Raw genomic sequence first — 14,840 nt, 5'->3', positions numbered from 1 at the left:
CATTTGTAATTCAGCGCTTATGAAGAATCTAGGAGCATTGAAAGACCTTGGGCTTGGGCCGCTTCTTGTGGTAGAAAATAAGTTGTGATGTTATTGGACGAGTGCGGGGTGTATATCATGTAACGTCTATACTCCTACTTATCGTTCTAGGTAGACTTTGTTAAACTGAAGTAGCCGCCTAAAGATTCTCACAGGTGTGATCAAGCCCTACTGATGGTTCTAAATATGGGCGACTACTCACACCATAGTTTTATAACACACTGGCTATCATCATATGTCAGAAATAGCAATACTTATAAGCCAGGAAGCGAAAAAAAAAATAGTAAGAAAGGAGCTGAGGCTCGTGGCACAATGCTCAACTACAATCGTTCGGAATATAACTCATGATGATAAGCGATATTGACATGCTTAATTTCTCAATAGTTCATTCCCTGCTAGATCGAGAAGACATTCATCTCATCGTCTCTAAACCGTCGTTAAGCCTTCCTCACTAGCCAGGCCAATTCTTCCACCTTCTCGGGGCTAACCAGCTTTCGAAACTCTTCTGTATTCAAGAAGTCATGATCACAGAATTCGAAACCCGGAACGACCGTTTCTGATATCAAAAGTCCGCCACTAGCCTTCTCACTACCGCTAGCATTATCCGGAAGTAAGAAGCTAGCTTTGAACTTGCCTCCCTCGACGATCCACTGTAGCTTCTCGCCGTTAGCGACGTCCGGACCGACGGTGAATGTCTCGATTCTCTTCCCGCCTCCGGGGAGATCGGGCTCGTCGGCATGCATCAAAACGTACACGCCGCGGCCGCGATGTAAGGTATGTACGGTTCTTCCCCGATTCCGGTGAAAATTGCCTTGAGGCGACTGGGGAGTCAGGTAGTAGAATATGGAGGTCGAGGCATTGCGGTAAGCCGGGTCGAAGCCAGGTCTCTGTGGCACAAGAGATGATGCTGGAGTTGGGGGGAAGGGGGAAGGTATGAGAAGAGGATCACGCTAGCCAGGGGTTTTCGTTAGTTGCTGCTTAAGACGAAGGGTTCGTCGTGAGAGAAGGTCAGAGGTCAGAGAGCAAATTGGGATATGGAATAAGCCGAGAGGTCGCAAATAACTTCAACAGTTATCCGTCATTGCTTGAGATATCGCTATTTCGAGACATTCGAGACACCTACATCTGTTTCGACGAAATATCCACCTTCGATATGAGGTTCCAGCGAAAGTGCCTTAATAATGGCTTGAGTAGATGGAGGCTCAGAAGCGGCCGATGGAAGACCCGCGGGAAACGACGGCTTGAGTTCTATGCCCGACATGACTGTTTCCAAGAAGTCCCAGCATAGACGAAGGTATCACATAGGTAGTATGTAAGGAGTTCATAGTGACATGACAGCATCGAGTGCGTGTCGAGCTATAATATATCCAACCCGATGGAACGGGCACACCGCCGAGAGCGTGAACGAGACCCATGTCTCGGTCCATATGCCTTGTCATCATCTTGATAAGCCCTAGAGCTCTAATTCCCCGTCTTTACGAGATAAGTCTAAGGCCTTGCGTACATATAAATGGGAAGTGTAAGCACGAAATACGCTTAAAATAAGGGGAATGCCTATATGTACATGCCCAGCAACAGGGCTTAATGGACAGCTGTTTGACATCTGGTTGCAGGCTGTTAATGTTGAATAAAGATCCAATTGAAGGGTAGCGAGAAACGGATTCGGGCTGTTAGGCTTATTTTGAAGTGGAGTAGTGTAAGTGGATTAGGTATGAGTGGGCGCTGTAACTATGTACATACACTAATACAAGTACCTAACCTAGGTAGGTAAGCTACCTAAGTTCAGCTCGGCTAGGCGTTAGAATGGTTTAAACCACCTAGGTTAGGTAACCTAAGGTTAAGTGCTTTCCCGATTTCCCTCCTTTATTTTTTGTGGGGTCGTTAAGATCCAGACCCCGACCTTAAGCCCTTAAGCTCCGTCCTTAGGCCCCGTCGATCCTTTCTTCAATCTTCATACTTCGTTTGGAGTCGAAAATGACCTAGGACGCACTCTTTCTCCGGTTTCCTTTTTTGTCTTCTTCTTCCTCTTCTGTTTCTTGAGCTTCTTGAGCTTCTTGAACTTGAATTGTCGAGAGATTTCATTCGTATCGGCATGCATGTTTGTACATGCTACGCTCATTTTTATATCTGACAACTCTCAAACCACAATGCTCAGTTCCAGCTGATAAAGGCCCAATCCGAATTGAGGAAGAAATAACCCCCTGTCCTATATCTAACAGCGACATACCCTCCTTCGGCTTCAGTCGTCTCCCAGCCTCCACGCGAATTTCCTATTTTGTTGTTTGTCGGAAACCCATCTTTTTCTTTCAGCCGCGCGCCGTTGCAACTAGACTCGTACTCGTACTCGACCGATGCTCACGAGGGCATCCATTTCTAATTCAATCAGCGAGCGCAAATATGTCTGGGCTTATGAGCAAACGCCAACAGGCGCGAAATGAGAAGGTCTTGCAGGATCTTGTACATAATGTACCAGGAAATAATTTTTGCGCCGATTGTCAAGCAAGAAATCCATGTATGTGCTACCCGCAGAAGCTAATTCCCTTTCATATCTACATTACAGAATCGAACTTACAGAGCTAACTTACGTCTTCTAGCTTGGGCATCATGGAATGTACGTATTCGAGGCCTCCTCCGTCACTACCACCGTAGATTTTTTTAGTCGCCATCTAAATTATTTACACCCAACAAAATCGACACGAACTCGATGCTAATATAGTTACAGCTTGGTGTTTTTCTCTGCATGCGATGCGCCGCCATCCATCGCAAATTAGGCACTCATATATCCAAAGTTAAATCCCTCAGTATGGACAGCTGGTCCAACGATCAAGTCGAAGTACGAATCACCTAGAAGCTCCCAGAGATGGGGTTTGCTCAGTCTTGACTAACTACATTAGTAGAGTATGAAGCGAGTAGGAAACGACGCGTCAAACAAGATTTATAATCCTCAGAATAAGAAGCCGCCGGTACCTATCGATGCTGACGAAGCTGATTCCGCCATGGAGCGATTTATACGGGCCAAGTATGTGCAACAGAAGGCTGTAAATGGTACGAAAAAGCATAACACGGGAAGCTCAGACGAAGGTACTCCGCCGCCGCTACCGCCTAAGACCGGTAGTCGTTTCTTCTCCTTTCGGTCCAAGAAGGACACGCGTCCACGCGAAAGCGTTTTCGGCGTCCACGACCCTCCACGCAGCCCTGACCAGTCGCGCAACAAAGCTCCCAAGGTCTTTGGAGCTAGTGTGCATCAAGACACCCCGGAGGATATGGCACATAAGTTAACACAGCTAAGGGATATGGGATTTACGGACGACAAACGCAACGCTATGATTTTAAAGGGTGTCAATGGCAATCTTGAAAAGACAATAGAAGCTTTAGTACGGCTAGGAGAAGGTGGAGGAGGACCCCCGTTGTCTATACCAAGTCGTGACAGTTCTATACCTCCTCCAACCTCTAGATCGTTAACACCTCAACCTTTGACGCCGAGAACCGCGCCCTCGATCGGGCTGTCGAAGTCTAGTCCACCGACAGCACGGAGTCCAGCTAGCACCGCGTCAAACAACCCGTGGGACATACAACCGGCTCAACCCCAGTCGTCGCAGTCGACAGGAACTTTGCAGAACAGGAACCCCTTTTATGCTTCGAATCCATTTGGGATGCCGAACCAGCAGGCTGATTTTAACTTGAACCAGAGCATGCAGAACCTGAACTTGTCTATAGCACCGGCTCCTCAACAGGCACTCTTCCCACATCATACCGGGGGAGTACCGACTCCGCAGCCTATGTCGCAGTCTTTCTACTCGCAACCGATGACTCCACCAATTCCGCAAACACAGAGTTTTACACAGCCTTCGCTTGCCAGCAGCCAGAGCTATTTTCAGCTGCCCACACAGCAACCGCAAAGCTACAACCCGTTCCTACAAGCTCCTGCAAATCCGCAGCCCGCACTTTCGTTAAACACTTCCCCATTCCAGAACCAGGGCTCTCTTGCAAATAACCCTTTCGCTAGATCTCCTACTAGAGTCGTGTCGCCAACTCTAAACCGGATACCCGAACAGTCCCAACAGAATTTTTATAACTCATCCCACTCTGCGTATGCGAGTAACGCGAGCAACCCGTTCTTTACGACGAGTCAGCCTGTACAAGCGCCCGCTCCAGCCGTGACATCTCAGCCAACTCAACAAGCGTGGTACGAGCCGCAACCTCTTACACAGGTAGCAACTCAGCAGGTGTACCAGCAGCAGCAACCTCAAAGGCCTGATACCGCTTCAATCATGGCTCTATATAACTACCCTCACCTAGCCCCGGCTCGTCCGCAGGTACAAGATCAGAGTGCGTCTAGTACGCAGATAAACCAAACAACCCCTCTACCAGCACAGCCGCAGGTACCTCCGCAACAAAACACATCATCACCCTTAGCGGGAAGTAATAACCCTTTTATGCACAATGCAGCAACTCCTGTTCCAAACACAGCCGCGGCTCCATCGCCGTTCGCAGTGCCCAGTAATCCCAATACAGTTCCTTTAGGTGCCAGAAGCAGAGAGAGCATGACTCTTGGAATGGAGATGGCTTGGAATAACGGCCGACATAGTCCAGATGCGTTCGCCAGCCTGAGCGCGAGGAGCGGTTAATTAGATGCCCTGCACATACGTGTATATATAAAATAATAATCACAAGGTGTATCATATCAATGAAGAAAATTTAGAAAGTATATATCCCAACCGTTGTGCCCATGTTTTCCCATATACTACACCCGCTGTACGTATCTTTTCCGTGGCAAGCTACTTATGGATCTCTTTCAAGCTGAATTCCTCCCAAGGTATCTCCTCTAGGTTTTCGAAACCCTGTCCTTCGGTCCGGACCACTTCGCTCCAACCCCGGAGCAAGGCACGCCAGTAACACGTCTCTGCCGCGGGGCTGAAATATCCCCCGCCATCGAATAGCTCCCTCTGCCGCCGCGCAATGCCCTCGGCAATCTTGGAATGCCGTTCTAGCCACTCAACCGTAGTTTCGAGGTCACTCCAATCCGGCGCCACAAACACGATGTTAGCCTCCCCGGGATCGTACTCCTTCGGCCAAGCATCCTTCACCCACGGCGCCGGGTACGGCACCAATTTCCTACCACTATCAAGGGCAGTGCGCTCCACGCCCTCGAGCTGGTAACTAAAGACGGGCCGCGCAAGGTGCGTGACATGCTGCATCCAGGCGATTGGCGGTGCCAAAACCACACTGGCACATAACTGGTGGTACTGGAACCGCCCGCTGTACGTCACGCCCTCGGTGTGCACGATATATCGGTAGCGGCAGAAATCTTCAATCATCAAGGCGTTGCTGCCGTTCGCGGCGAGGGGCTCTACGTCGGCCCACGGCTTCCCGCGCGCGCTTAGGACTAGGTCGTGGCGCAGACGGCCGCCGGCACGCGGGCTGTTGAACCAGGTGGTGCCGCGCCAGACGGCGCGCGGGTCTTTGGAGCTCCAGGACGAGAACCGGGATTCGAGAACGGCGGCGGATCGAGCGGCGCGCGGGAAGGAGCGCACGCTGGAGATGGGCCAGGCGAAGAAACTGAAGTGCGGGATGGTGAAGAAGTGCTTGCTTGGGCCGTTGAAGGATGGGTCGGCGGGGCGCGAGTATGATAGGGAAGGCGAGGTTGGGTCGTCTTCGTGGTTGAAGGCTAGGATGGTGTCGGGGAGGGGCTCGGCGGGGGGGACCGTGAGGAGCGCGTTGGCGAGCTGGTGGAGGGTCGCGGAGCGGTGCTGCAGCATGTCTTCTGATAGGTCGACTTTGCGCGCGTAGGTCAGGACGTATAGGCGTCCGTCGCGGATGCGGAGGATGGTCGGGCCTCGGCCGTGCGGGTTCCGGCGGAGCGTGAAGGGGCCTTTGGAAACGACGTCGTCGATTTCTTTGGTCAGGCCCGGGAAGGCGGTTAGGCACTGCGCGGATGTGAGGATGCGGCTGTTGAGGAGGGCGGGTGGTAGCGGCGGTGGCTTGTCCTTCGGGTTGGAGTTGGCGGCGGAGTGTGGGTGGTGAATGGTATCGGCCGTAGCTGGTTGCGACGAGTCGAGGCTGTGGTCGGGTACCGGGAGGAAACAGTATAGCGCCAGGCAGATCACAGAGACGAGGACGATTTGTCGCAAGCGAGGGCCTGAGACGAGGGTTCGCCTGCTTGTTCGCATTGTCATCGCGCCCATTGCGAAGGCAGGTGGCCCATCTCAGGGGGTTTTCTTGTGTCTACTTTTGACTCTCTCGACTTGGATTCTCATTCGAGTTTGACATAGTATAATATAAGAGTCCGGTAACTAACTACTTAATCTACCTAACCTAACAACACTCAGATCTTGTAAGAATTGTGAACATCTAAGCTTTCCATGTAGTAGTAAGAGCAGGTAAAGAAACTCATCCTGAGAAAGCAAAGAGTGAGAAAATTATGAGATAGCAAGTCGCGCCCATATCTGCAGATCTGTTCAGAATAGCAGGCCGTCCGGGATATCTGGCTCCGAGAGCGTGTGGCATGCTATTCTAGGTATGTAGTATCGCAACTACGACGTCGGATCCTGGGGTTTTTCATGCAGGCCGCCATGGTACGGCGCCAATCAACTTATGCATAAACACCCCGGTTCGGTATGTACCTACATACCTAGGTTGTTTACCCCGGAAATACCTACGCTAGGTCAGATGGTATGTATACCTACCTATGTATATACATACGTATATAGCGAAGGGTTGAAGATCTAAAGTATGTACAGGATAACTGGTCAGGGTGGCTTAGTATTTAGATAGGCAGTACATGTGCTCTAGGTTAGGTACCTAACTTTCTGTTCTTTATCGACATTCAGTTACACGATGGCGTCTTTTTAGCCTATGTCGTCTATGTAGGACTAGACTCCACTCCGAGACTCTGCTACATAAACGCATGCAAGCAGCTGGCTCCTCACGTCACGTGGAGTCTTAGCTCAGTGGTAGAGCGAAGGATTGCAGATCCTTAGGTCGCCGGTTCGATCCCGGCAGGCTCCTTTCAGTGATCGGTTGGAATAATGTTCAACACTTACTTTTTGTAAATTTCATATTCCTTTTTTTGTAAAATAGAAAATAAAATTTTCCAGCGTTTGATTCCTATTTCTCTCTATTCATCTGTCTGTTCAACATAGTATGGTGGTGGTTTGGTATATGGATTAGAAGACATGTGCATCGGATATGAGTGTGATGACTTGGAAGCTTATATTTTCATCTTTAGCAAAAACACTATTGTTTTTCATGTCAGTCCCACTCAGACATAGAATCATATCGAGAAGAGTAGGGCCTTCTCTCACAAGAATCATGGCTACAACCCAAAGAGTAAAGGAAATATGAGCATAGTAAACAATATCTTTCTTCTCATTTTTAAGAAAACCCCCCTTTTTCAAAGTTCGACGATACGATAATAATTGTGATATCACAAGTGCGAGTAAATTTATAACTAAGAAACAGTACTTACAGCAAGTTACCTCTTAACTCCTAGGGACGCCTGACTTAATAGTCAAGGGGTGAGATACATATAAGCATAAGAGGGAAGTTTTAAGCCATGTTTCTAAAGTGAATACATACAGTAAGAAAGCCGAGTGTTTATTAGCCCTTCAGAAGTCATGTAATGGCTTTAGATAACTAGAGATAGAAATTAACACCATGGTAGTATGATACATAGTTGGGATAGTTTGAGTCAATGGAGGGATATTAAAAGGAGGATGAAATATCATATCAATGATTATGTCTGGTTATCAAGAGGAGTAATATGATTGGCTGTGTGACTACCTATCAATGAGTTCGATGGCAATTAAGCTACCATCTGCAAACGTGATAGTTAAAGGGATAGTATACACTCACATATAGTAGTTCCTTATCATTATACCCAACGTACTCCAAGCCATGGCTGCAGTCAACCCGCTAATCACAAAGGATTTGTCTTGTACGGCCCTATGGCCCTATGGCCCTAGTTGCTTCTTTGTTTGCAGAGCTAAGATTCGGCGTTTAGATGAGGGTGGCCTCAACGATACACCATTCCTAGGAAGGAATCCCGCAAACCTAAGGCTAAGACGAAGTATACTCCCCGATATCCGTGGTTGATCTGGTGCCATCGGGGATATTGTAGCGGGGTTAACAAGTCTTACATAGCAACAAGGGTTGTATGACGATGGAGCCCAATACGGCTAACCTTTCGGGGACCCCCGTTAATAGTAAATTACAATAAATCAAGGTCCCTCTATGTTGTTTAGCGGATAACCCATCTGCGTGCCTACATGTATGTATGTGGATCCTGAACAAGCGTCTTGTCGGCTAATCACCGATTGGTAGTTGGTATTTCAATCCACCGCCATGGCACCCGTGGTTGACTATAGTCGGAACTTAGGTATCATACGAGGTTATTCTCTTAGGTATCGATTTGCAGAGGACTCACCGCAGCGTTCTTTAGGATATCTAACTGCAACTAGGGCTGTATGTCTATATATCCAATTTCGAAATGATTGCCATTCCAAACACTTGGTTTGACAAAAAGGTCCAAGACGAGGTAGCGACCACAGAGCAGACTACCGCGCTTAAAGCTTACCTCGAGGATGATATAGAAGCCGAGGAAGCGGCAGTGCTTATTACTGCAGACGTGCACCAAGCAACCCTTGCTGACACAACCTCAGCCGAGGAAATAAACGAAGAGCTATGCAAGCTCTGGGGATTTTTCGTTGACGTCATCGTGGACTGGCCTTCGGAGCACATCAAGATTGCCAACCTTTTAGATACCATAAGCAAGCTTCCACATGTTGACCGCACCGGAAGAGACAGCTTGGAAATGTTCATGGATGTGACCGGGACGGTCAGAGCCTCTGAGCTGTGGCAGGATCTCCCTAGATTCTGGAACACGTTTAGCGATTACTGGCATTGTAAGTTGCTCAACATGTGTCTCTCCCATCGTACCGTTAACGGGTCTAAGCGTGTTCTAACGGTTGTTTAGCATTAGCTGGTTGGCCATACAGTCGACCTGAATCCAGCGCAGAAACGGCTGCTAACTCTGAATGGACTAATATCAACGCATTCGCCGCGATAGTCTTTATGGGCGGCCCGTTTGCGGACATGCCGCTTTTAGGAGATTGGGGCTGCTATGTTATAAAGAAGGCGTCGAGGTCGGATTACGAGCCTATAGAAGTGCATATTCCCTCGGCAGCTGTGTGGATGCGGTTTGCCGGCAAGGAACTATATCACTCTTACTCGACGCGGTACGAGGGACCTTTAATGCAGGAGAGGTGGGAGGGTTGGAGGAAGGAGTTTAAGAAGATTGCTAGGAACGATGTGGTAGATGTTGATATTAGAGAGGATGCGGCCGAATTGGCGGCGTTGATGGGGATGCCTTTATGAGCGGGTAAAGTCGGGAGATAGCATTCTATTGTTTGTACCTATATTAAGACGCGGAAGAAATAGGTTCCTATTCGTGTAATAATTATATGCTTTAATCTTGAAGCATCGTAAGTCTTATAGGAGAGGTCCCTATTTATATACCTGAGGAATATATACCTGAGGAAGGTACGGGGTATACAGCTCCTCCGTTGCTGCCACGCCGATGCGCTTAGGTTAGCGGTAGTTTCGGGTACCGGTAGGGCTAATCTCGGTATTAGTAGCGGGAGAAGCGGGTCCCTCCCGCTAACGATCGCGTGCTCGCTCGACATGCAAAAACCCTCTTTCCCTCACGAGTCATCGTCTTTATCGTTCGTTGTAAGTTAAGTCGACGATATTCCAACTACATATAAATACGGGTATTAGCGTGTGAAATCATCTACAGTGGTTATACTATACTGGGAAGACTAGGATATACTAGGATATACTAGTTACTAGGAATATCCGAACCTTGAGAGTTGTGGACTTCTGTACCTGCAAAATGGTTCGAAATCTCAAAAGCCCTCTTCCCCCAAACTTAGACATTGAAATTTCATTTCACCCCCTGACTTATACTCATAGGTCCATGCAGACGCATCGAATTTTGCCGAGGGCGTGACAAAAGAGCAGGCTTACACGCAAGTCCTCTTACAGGCCGAAGGTCTCTTTGACGGCCAAAGAAACTGGGTGCGTTCATGCCCTCAGAATTCAAGCACAAGACTCACACTTATACCTGTGCCTCCTTAGGTATGGTATGTGTTCGAGTATTTAATCAAAGTAGCGTTGCCAGCTTGGAGTTGAACTGACCGATGGCTCCTCGAAGCAATCTTGCCAACGCCGCATCCCTCTTATGGCACGCTTATAAGTCGTTGCCTCACCCAAGCAACCAGGTGAACTGGGCAGGTTAGTAAAATATTGAAATACGGAAGAATCCTCTGTGGCTTCTTAAACATAAGTACTCGAATTTACAGCTGCGCCATGGCAGGCTTCTACACCCTTGATCCGCAGGCGACAGCATCAAACCGCCAGCTCGTCCTAGGGCCGTTCCAGGGCAAAGTCGCCTGCCAAACCATCGCCTTCGGTAAAGGGGTATGCGGGACCGCCGCAGAAACCCAGATAACACAGCTGGTTCCCGACGTCGAGAAGTTCCCGGGGCACATCGCCTGCGACGGGGATAGCAAGAGTGAGATCGTGGTACCTGTTGTCGTCGGGAGCGGAGAAGCGAAGAAGTTGGTGGCTATCATAGACGTCGACTGTGCAGACTTCAACGGGTTCGACGACGTGGATAGGAAGTACTTGGAGCAGTTGGCAGAACTGCTGGGGAGGAGTTCTGATTGGTGAAGCGGGAATCATGAAGGTGGCTTATAGAACCATCACTTGTCTGGCCTGTCACAGGTTAGATTCCTTTCCGAGGCATTATTTTCGAGTCTTTAATATGCAGGCTATGGTGTAAATATGCCGCCCTGACGCGTCAGGAGTTGCCAAACCTGATTGAGACGATGTGTGGTTTGTTTTCATAAGGCGCATTTTAATCGCAGGGCAAATCAATCATATTTCATACGCACGCATTATTAATAGCATATCATGACTTATACGCCGAGTTGATGTAAATAGGAAATGGCTTTAATCACCTATGTAAATCACTTGGGCTCTATTCCTGCGCCCCAACTCGCCGAGTTCATAAACCCGATAAGTTCCCTTAATTCCAACCACATGCAACACTACTATCAACTTATGCACCAATCCAGCACCCCGCCCCGCACCGGACACCAATCCCGCGTCAAACCGAACCCACCTCCAACTCCGAAATCCCGATCTCGCAGCCGAGGAGCTTTATCCCACCTCGTCCTCGCAAATGGTGATGATGCCATAACCATGAGAAGCTTCCTACGGACCCTACGAGCCTTCTCCAACCCGACCGCATCTCATCCCCATCTACATCTACATCTACATCTCCATCTAGCACCCAATTCCCTATCCTTCGCAGCCCGCACCATGGCCACCTCCACCGCGCCCGTCCTCAAGCAACCTATCAAGCTAGCCTGCATCCAGCTCGCCAGCGGCCTCGACAAGACGGCCAACCTAGCCCACGCGCGGGACAAAGTCGTCGAGGCCGCACAACAAGGCGCCAAACTCATCGTACTACCAGAGTGCTTCAACTCGCCGTACGGCACCAACTACTTCCCGCAGTACGCCGAGACCCTGCTCCCCGGCCCCCCGTCCCCCGACCAATCCCCCTCGTACCACGCGCTCTCCGCCATGGCCGCCGAGACCGGCACCTTCCTCGTCGGCGGGTCCATTCCCGAGGCGGATCCGGACCCGGCCACGAACAAGTACTACAACACGTCTCTGGTATTCGGCCCGGACGGCGCGTTGCTAGCGAGCCACCGCAAGGTGCACCTCTTCGACATCGACATCCCGGGCAAGATCACCTTCCGCGAGAGCGAAGTGCTGTTCCCCGGGAACAAGGTGACCGTCGTGGATCTCCCGGGCTACGGCAAGATCGCCCTCGCCATATGCTACGACATCCGGTTTCCCGAGCTCGCGACCCTGGCCGCGCGCCGCGGCGCCTTCGCCCTGGTGTACCCCGGCGCCTTCAACCTGACCACCGGCCCTCTGCACTGGAAGCTGCTGGGCCAGGCGCGCGCCGTGGACAACCAGCTGTACGTGGCGCTGTGCAGTCCGGCGCGGGACGTCGGCGCGTCGTACCACGCGTACGGGCACAGTTTGATCGTGGATCCGATGGCGCGGGTGTTGGTCGAGGCGGCGGAGGAGGAGGACGTCGTGTATTGGGAGTTGGACGGCGAAGCGATCCAGGAAACTAGGCGGAATATCCCGCTCGCGACGCAGCGGCGGTTCGATGTTTACCCGGATATCAACGAGGGTAAGATTAGCTTTGAGGAGCCGAATCCGCCGAAGTGAGGTTGTGGTGGTGGAGGTGGTGGTGGTGGTGAGTAAGGAGCTGGTTTCGCTGGGTTAAGGGGGAAGGGGGAAGGGGGAAGGGGGAAGGGTTTAACGTGGGTTTAGATATATTTAACAGGTACCTAACCTATGTATCCAAGGTATGGGTCGTGGATTATAGAACCAAGCGCTGCCGCGGAAGACAGCGTAGACGCAAGGTCAAGTGTTTCTTGGGAGGCTATCTATCTTGTCTTATTGCCTCTGAAAACATGGGTACTACTGCTCTGCAAGTTCTAGTAGTTATTTTTACCAGTTATTGTAAATAATCTAGAGGTAGACGGCCCTTAATTAAGTATGATTTACGACAAAATCTGAGGTTATAGTTATGTCGTCGGCGTATTTGTATGACCGTCTAAAAGGGGGTCTTGTATATGTCTTAGATACCTATTAATTGGTCTTTCTCATAAACCTTGATCTTCTTTTGATGCGGTATATAACTTATTATCCTCTATCCCTTTCCATGATATATCATTCTAGTAGCATTCATGCCTATTCTATTACCAATTCCTCTCCTAGCAATTCACTTCGACGTAGGCAAGTTTTGCCCGAGAATAAAATGTACCGAGCACGCATTTCCGTAAAGCCATGAGCAATATGTGTTTTGCTGTATCAATCTACCTACCTTATTAAAAACGTTCACGTTCGCGTGGCGTCATACACGAATAAACGATACTCCTTTCGTCTTCACACGCTTGTGGATCGTCTCCGCCACCAAGTCATATGCGGCTTTCCGGCGTCGTATGAACACAATATGTCGTACGCCGCCCTCGCAATCATCTGGTGTTTGACCGAATAACCGTGCCGCGGTACCATCGGCTTGTGCCATAAAGCCACCAAGGAACGACGGTAGTTACCCCGAGGGTTGAAGTGTTGTAACACTTATAGATATCGTATGTGTGCATACCTAAGATATGTTGGGCATGTTGTGTATGTGTATCTTCAAGGCTGGACCCTGTAATTACCTCCCACACAGGGAAAAAGAGACACGCGAGCAACTTCCTTATCGGATACTAAGCTGGTAACGGTCGATCCTCAGGGTCTTCCTTACATGAAAGGCCATGCGTGGTTTATAGGTATGTCTCACTGAACTACCAACCCCTCCCTCTGAACCCCATCGATTCATAATCTATTGATCGATCGAAGTGCCACAGGCAGACCCCGAGAGACTGCCGAGAGCTCAAGCATCGATGGCGGCTAGTTACCTATACTAGGAGTGTGTGACACTATATATGGACGTTACTTTGTTGCGTAGCATAGGGGGAAGCCCGCGAGCAGGGTCAAGTGTCTGCGAACGGTACGTTTTTGTGAGATAAGGAATATTCTATCTCTATCACTCTTTTGGGGTTTCATATTGCGCGGCTGGTGAATACAACACGCGAAAAAGGCGATGGAAAAAAGAGCAAGGGAGACAAGAGTAACAAATAAATGACTGGTCACATCCCGCAGGTTCTTTTCCGAGCCGTTGCTATTCTGCATGTCAGCGTTGCTTTCCGATACCGCTCGGCATCCCATCTGAAATCTCGAGAATCTGTGATCTTGGGCGTCCTGCTCTCTTGGTCGTCGTTATGAAACACAACGACGGGGTTGCCAGTCTGACAGTTTGAGAATTTCTAGGGTTGCCTCACATTTTTTCCCCCTCCAGTCGCGGACCCCCACTCGGGAAAGGGAAGAGATTAGTATTACTTGCTTTTGCTTCTTATTTAGATGTCTTCACCCTTCTAGGTAGCCTCAATCGGCCCTGAAGATAGATCTAGCAGGTTACTAGTTACAAACTAGTATTTTTAGTATACGCCGAGATACGTCTAGACCACTTTGTTGGTGTTGGTTAAGTTGGTATTTGCTTGTAGGTACTAGGAGAAATAGGCATAAAGGCTTGGAGGTTCCTATTCCCGGAAGCTAATGCTAGGGATCCGGATGCGGCTCTACGTAGCCGGCATGCGCCTTGCAGATCACGAGGATGACCGGCTTGGCTCTTATTGGTACTGTAATTCGTCTGTATGCATTCTGCTGCTAGATTCTATAATGTAACTTAGAAGGCGTATTTCTCGCATTGTAAAATATAAGGGTGGGGGTTGAGATTCTGCGATTTGACTCTATTCAAAATATCGTGTGGGCAGATGGATGGCTGGTAGTATCGGTGGTGGTGGTATTATGTAGCAGTCGGTTTAGAAAATTTATTTTGCTTATGAGCCCCTGGTTAACTGGGATGGCTCCGTGTTTAGATGCGCTCTTTGCAGTAGTTCCAGCCGGGTTTGTTCGGTAAGGGCTCTCTCATCTTTTAATATTAGTGTGCAGTAGGCAAGACTCTCCATATATCTTTTCATTCTTTTTTTTTTTTTTTTTTTTTTTTTTTTTTTTTTTTTTTTTTTATTAAAAATAAAAAAAAACAAAAACCCCGTGTGAAAAAAAAACAGAAGGACACTAACCGAAACCGTTGGGGCAAATTGCAA

At 49.2% G+C, this 14,840-nt stretch overlaps 6 protein-coding genes and 1 non-coding gene across 7 annotated transcripts; 5 read left to right on the top strand and 2 right to left on the bottom strand.

The window, feature by feature from the left end:
- Window positions 1-21: 21 nt before the first annotated feature.
- Window positions 22-1,674, bottom strand: F4813DRAFT_374929 (RmlC-like cupin domain-containing protein). Its single transcript, XM_049244964.1, has 2 exons — window positions 1,163-1,674; window positions 22-989 (listed from the first exon to the last, which is right to left on the bottom strand). The coding sequence occupies exons 1-2, from the start codon at window positions 1,298-1,300 to the stop codon at window positions 477-479; spliced, it is 651 nt and encodes a 216-aa protein (XP_049095277.1). The 5' UTR covers window positions 1,301-1,674; the 3' UTR covers window positions 22-476.
- Window positions 1,675-2,436: 762 nt separating this feature from the next.
- F4813DRAFT_383323 (ArfGap-domain-containing protein) lies at window positions 2,437-4,667 on the top strand (the record flags this gene model as incomplete). Its single annotated transcript, XM_049245928.1, has 4 exons — window positions 2,437-2,551; window positions 2,634-2,650; window positions 2,762-2,872; window positions 2,937-4,667. 4 exons carry the CDS (start codon window positions 2,437-2,439, stop codon window positions 4,665-4,667), a joined length of 1,974 nt encoding a protein of 657 aa, XP_049095276.1.
- An 88-nt stretch (window positions 4,668-4,755) lies between these two features.
- Window positions 4,756-6,875, bottom strand: F4813DRAFT_374927 (uncharacterized protein). Its single transcript, XM_049244963.1, has one exon. It carries the CDS (start codon window positions 6,222-6,224, stop codon window positions 4,818-4,820), a length of 1,407 nt encoding a protein of 468 aa, XP_049095275.1. The 5' UTR covers window positions 6,225-6,875; the 3' UTR covers window positions 4,756-4,817.
- A 100-nt stretch (window positions 6,876-6,975) lies between these two features.
- F4813DRAFT_t139 lies at window positions 6,976-7,047 on the top strand. Its single transcript has one exon. It is a non-coding gene; the product is annotated as a tRNA-Cys (tRNA).
- A 1,283-nt stretch (window positions 7,048-8,330) lies between these two features.
- F4813DRAFT_257859 (uncharacterized protein) lies at window positions 8,331-9,789 on the top strand. The gene is made up of 2 exons (XM_049240220.1): window positions 8,331-8,942; window positions 9,014-9,789. Exons 1-2 carry the CDS (start codon window positions 8,528-8,530, stop codon window positions 9,412-9,414), a joined length of 816 nt encoding a protein of 271 aa, XP_049095274.1. The 5' UTR covers window positions 8,331-8,527; the 3' UTR covers window positions 9,415-9,789.
- On the top strand, window positions 9,568-10,908 carry F4813DRAFT_257880 (GAF domain-like protein). The gene is made up of 5 exons (XM_049240221.1): window positions 9,568-9,768; window positions 10,012-10,116; window positions 10,177-10,181; window positions 10,253-10,332; window positions 10,415-10,908. Exons 1-5 carry the CDS (start codon window positions 9,721-9,723, stop codon window positions 10,768-10,770), a joined length of 594 nt encoding a protein of 197 aa, XP_049095273.1. The 5' UTR covers window positions 9,568-9,720; the 3' UTR covers window positions 10,771-10,908.
- Window positions 10,909-11,304: 396 nt separating this feature from the next.
- Window positions 11,305-12,351, top strand: F4813DRAFT_383320 (carbon-nitrogen hydrolase; the record flags this gene model as incomplete). The annotated part of the gene is made up of 1 exon (XM_049245927.1): window positions 11,305-12,351. The coding sequence occupies one exon, from the start codon at window positions 11,305-11,307 to the stop codon at window positions 12,349-12,351; it is 1,047 nt and encodes a 348-aa protein (XP_049095272.1).
- Window positions 12,352-14,840: the final 2,489 nt, after the last annotated feature.

The sequence above is a fragment of the Daldinia decipiens genome, assembly GCF_022478715.1.
Source record: "Daldinia decipiens strain CBS 113046 unplaced genomic scaffold F4813scaffold_49, whole genome shotgun sequence".
NCBI classification, from domain to species: Eukaryota; Fungi; Ascomycota; class Sordariomycetes; order Xylariales; family Hypoxylaceae; genus Daldinia; species Daldinia decipiens.
This window is presented reverse-complemented; position numbering and strand designations above follow the sequence as displayed.

Coding starts and splice junctions, on each gene's coding strand:
- F4813DRAFT_257859 (XM_049240220.1), top strand. CDS start 8,528: ATGATTGCCATTCCAAACACTTGGTTTGACAAAAAGGTCCAAGACGAG. Junction 8,943..9,013: donor GTTTAGCGATTACTGGCATT/GTAAGTTGCTCA, acceptor ACGGTTGTTTAG/CATTAGCTGGTTGGCCATAC.
- F4813DRAFT_374927 (XM_049244963.1), bottom strand. CDS start 6,224: ATGGGCGCGATGACAATGCGAACAAGCAGGCGAACCCTCGTCTCAGGC.
- F4813DRAFT_374929 (XM_049244964.1), bottom strand. CDS start 1,300: ATGTCGGGCATAGAACTCAAGCCGTCGTTTCCCGCGGGTCTTCCATCG. Junction 990..1,162: donor GATATTTCGTCGAAACAGAT/GTAGGTGTCTCG, acceptor ACCCCTGGCTAG/CGTGATCCTCTTCTCATACC.
- F4813DRAFT_257880 (XM_049240221.1), top strand. CDS start 9,721: ATGCAAAAACCCTCTTTCCCTCACGAGTCATCGTCTTTATCGTTCGTT. Junction 9,769..10,011: donor CATCGTCTTTATCGTTCGTT/GTAAGTTAAGTC, acceptor TTATACTCATAG/GTCCATGCAGACGCATCGAA. Junction 10,333..10,414: donor CAACCAGGTGAACTGGGCAG/GTTAGTAAAATA, acceptor GCGCCATGGCAG/GCTTCTACACCCTTGATCCG.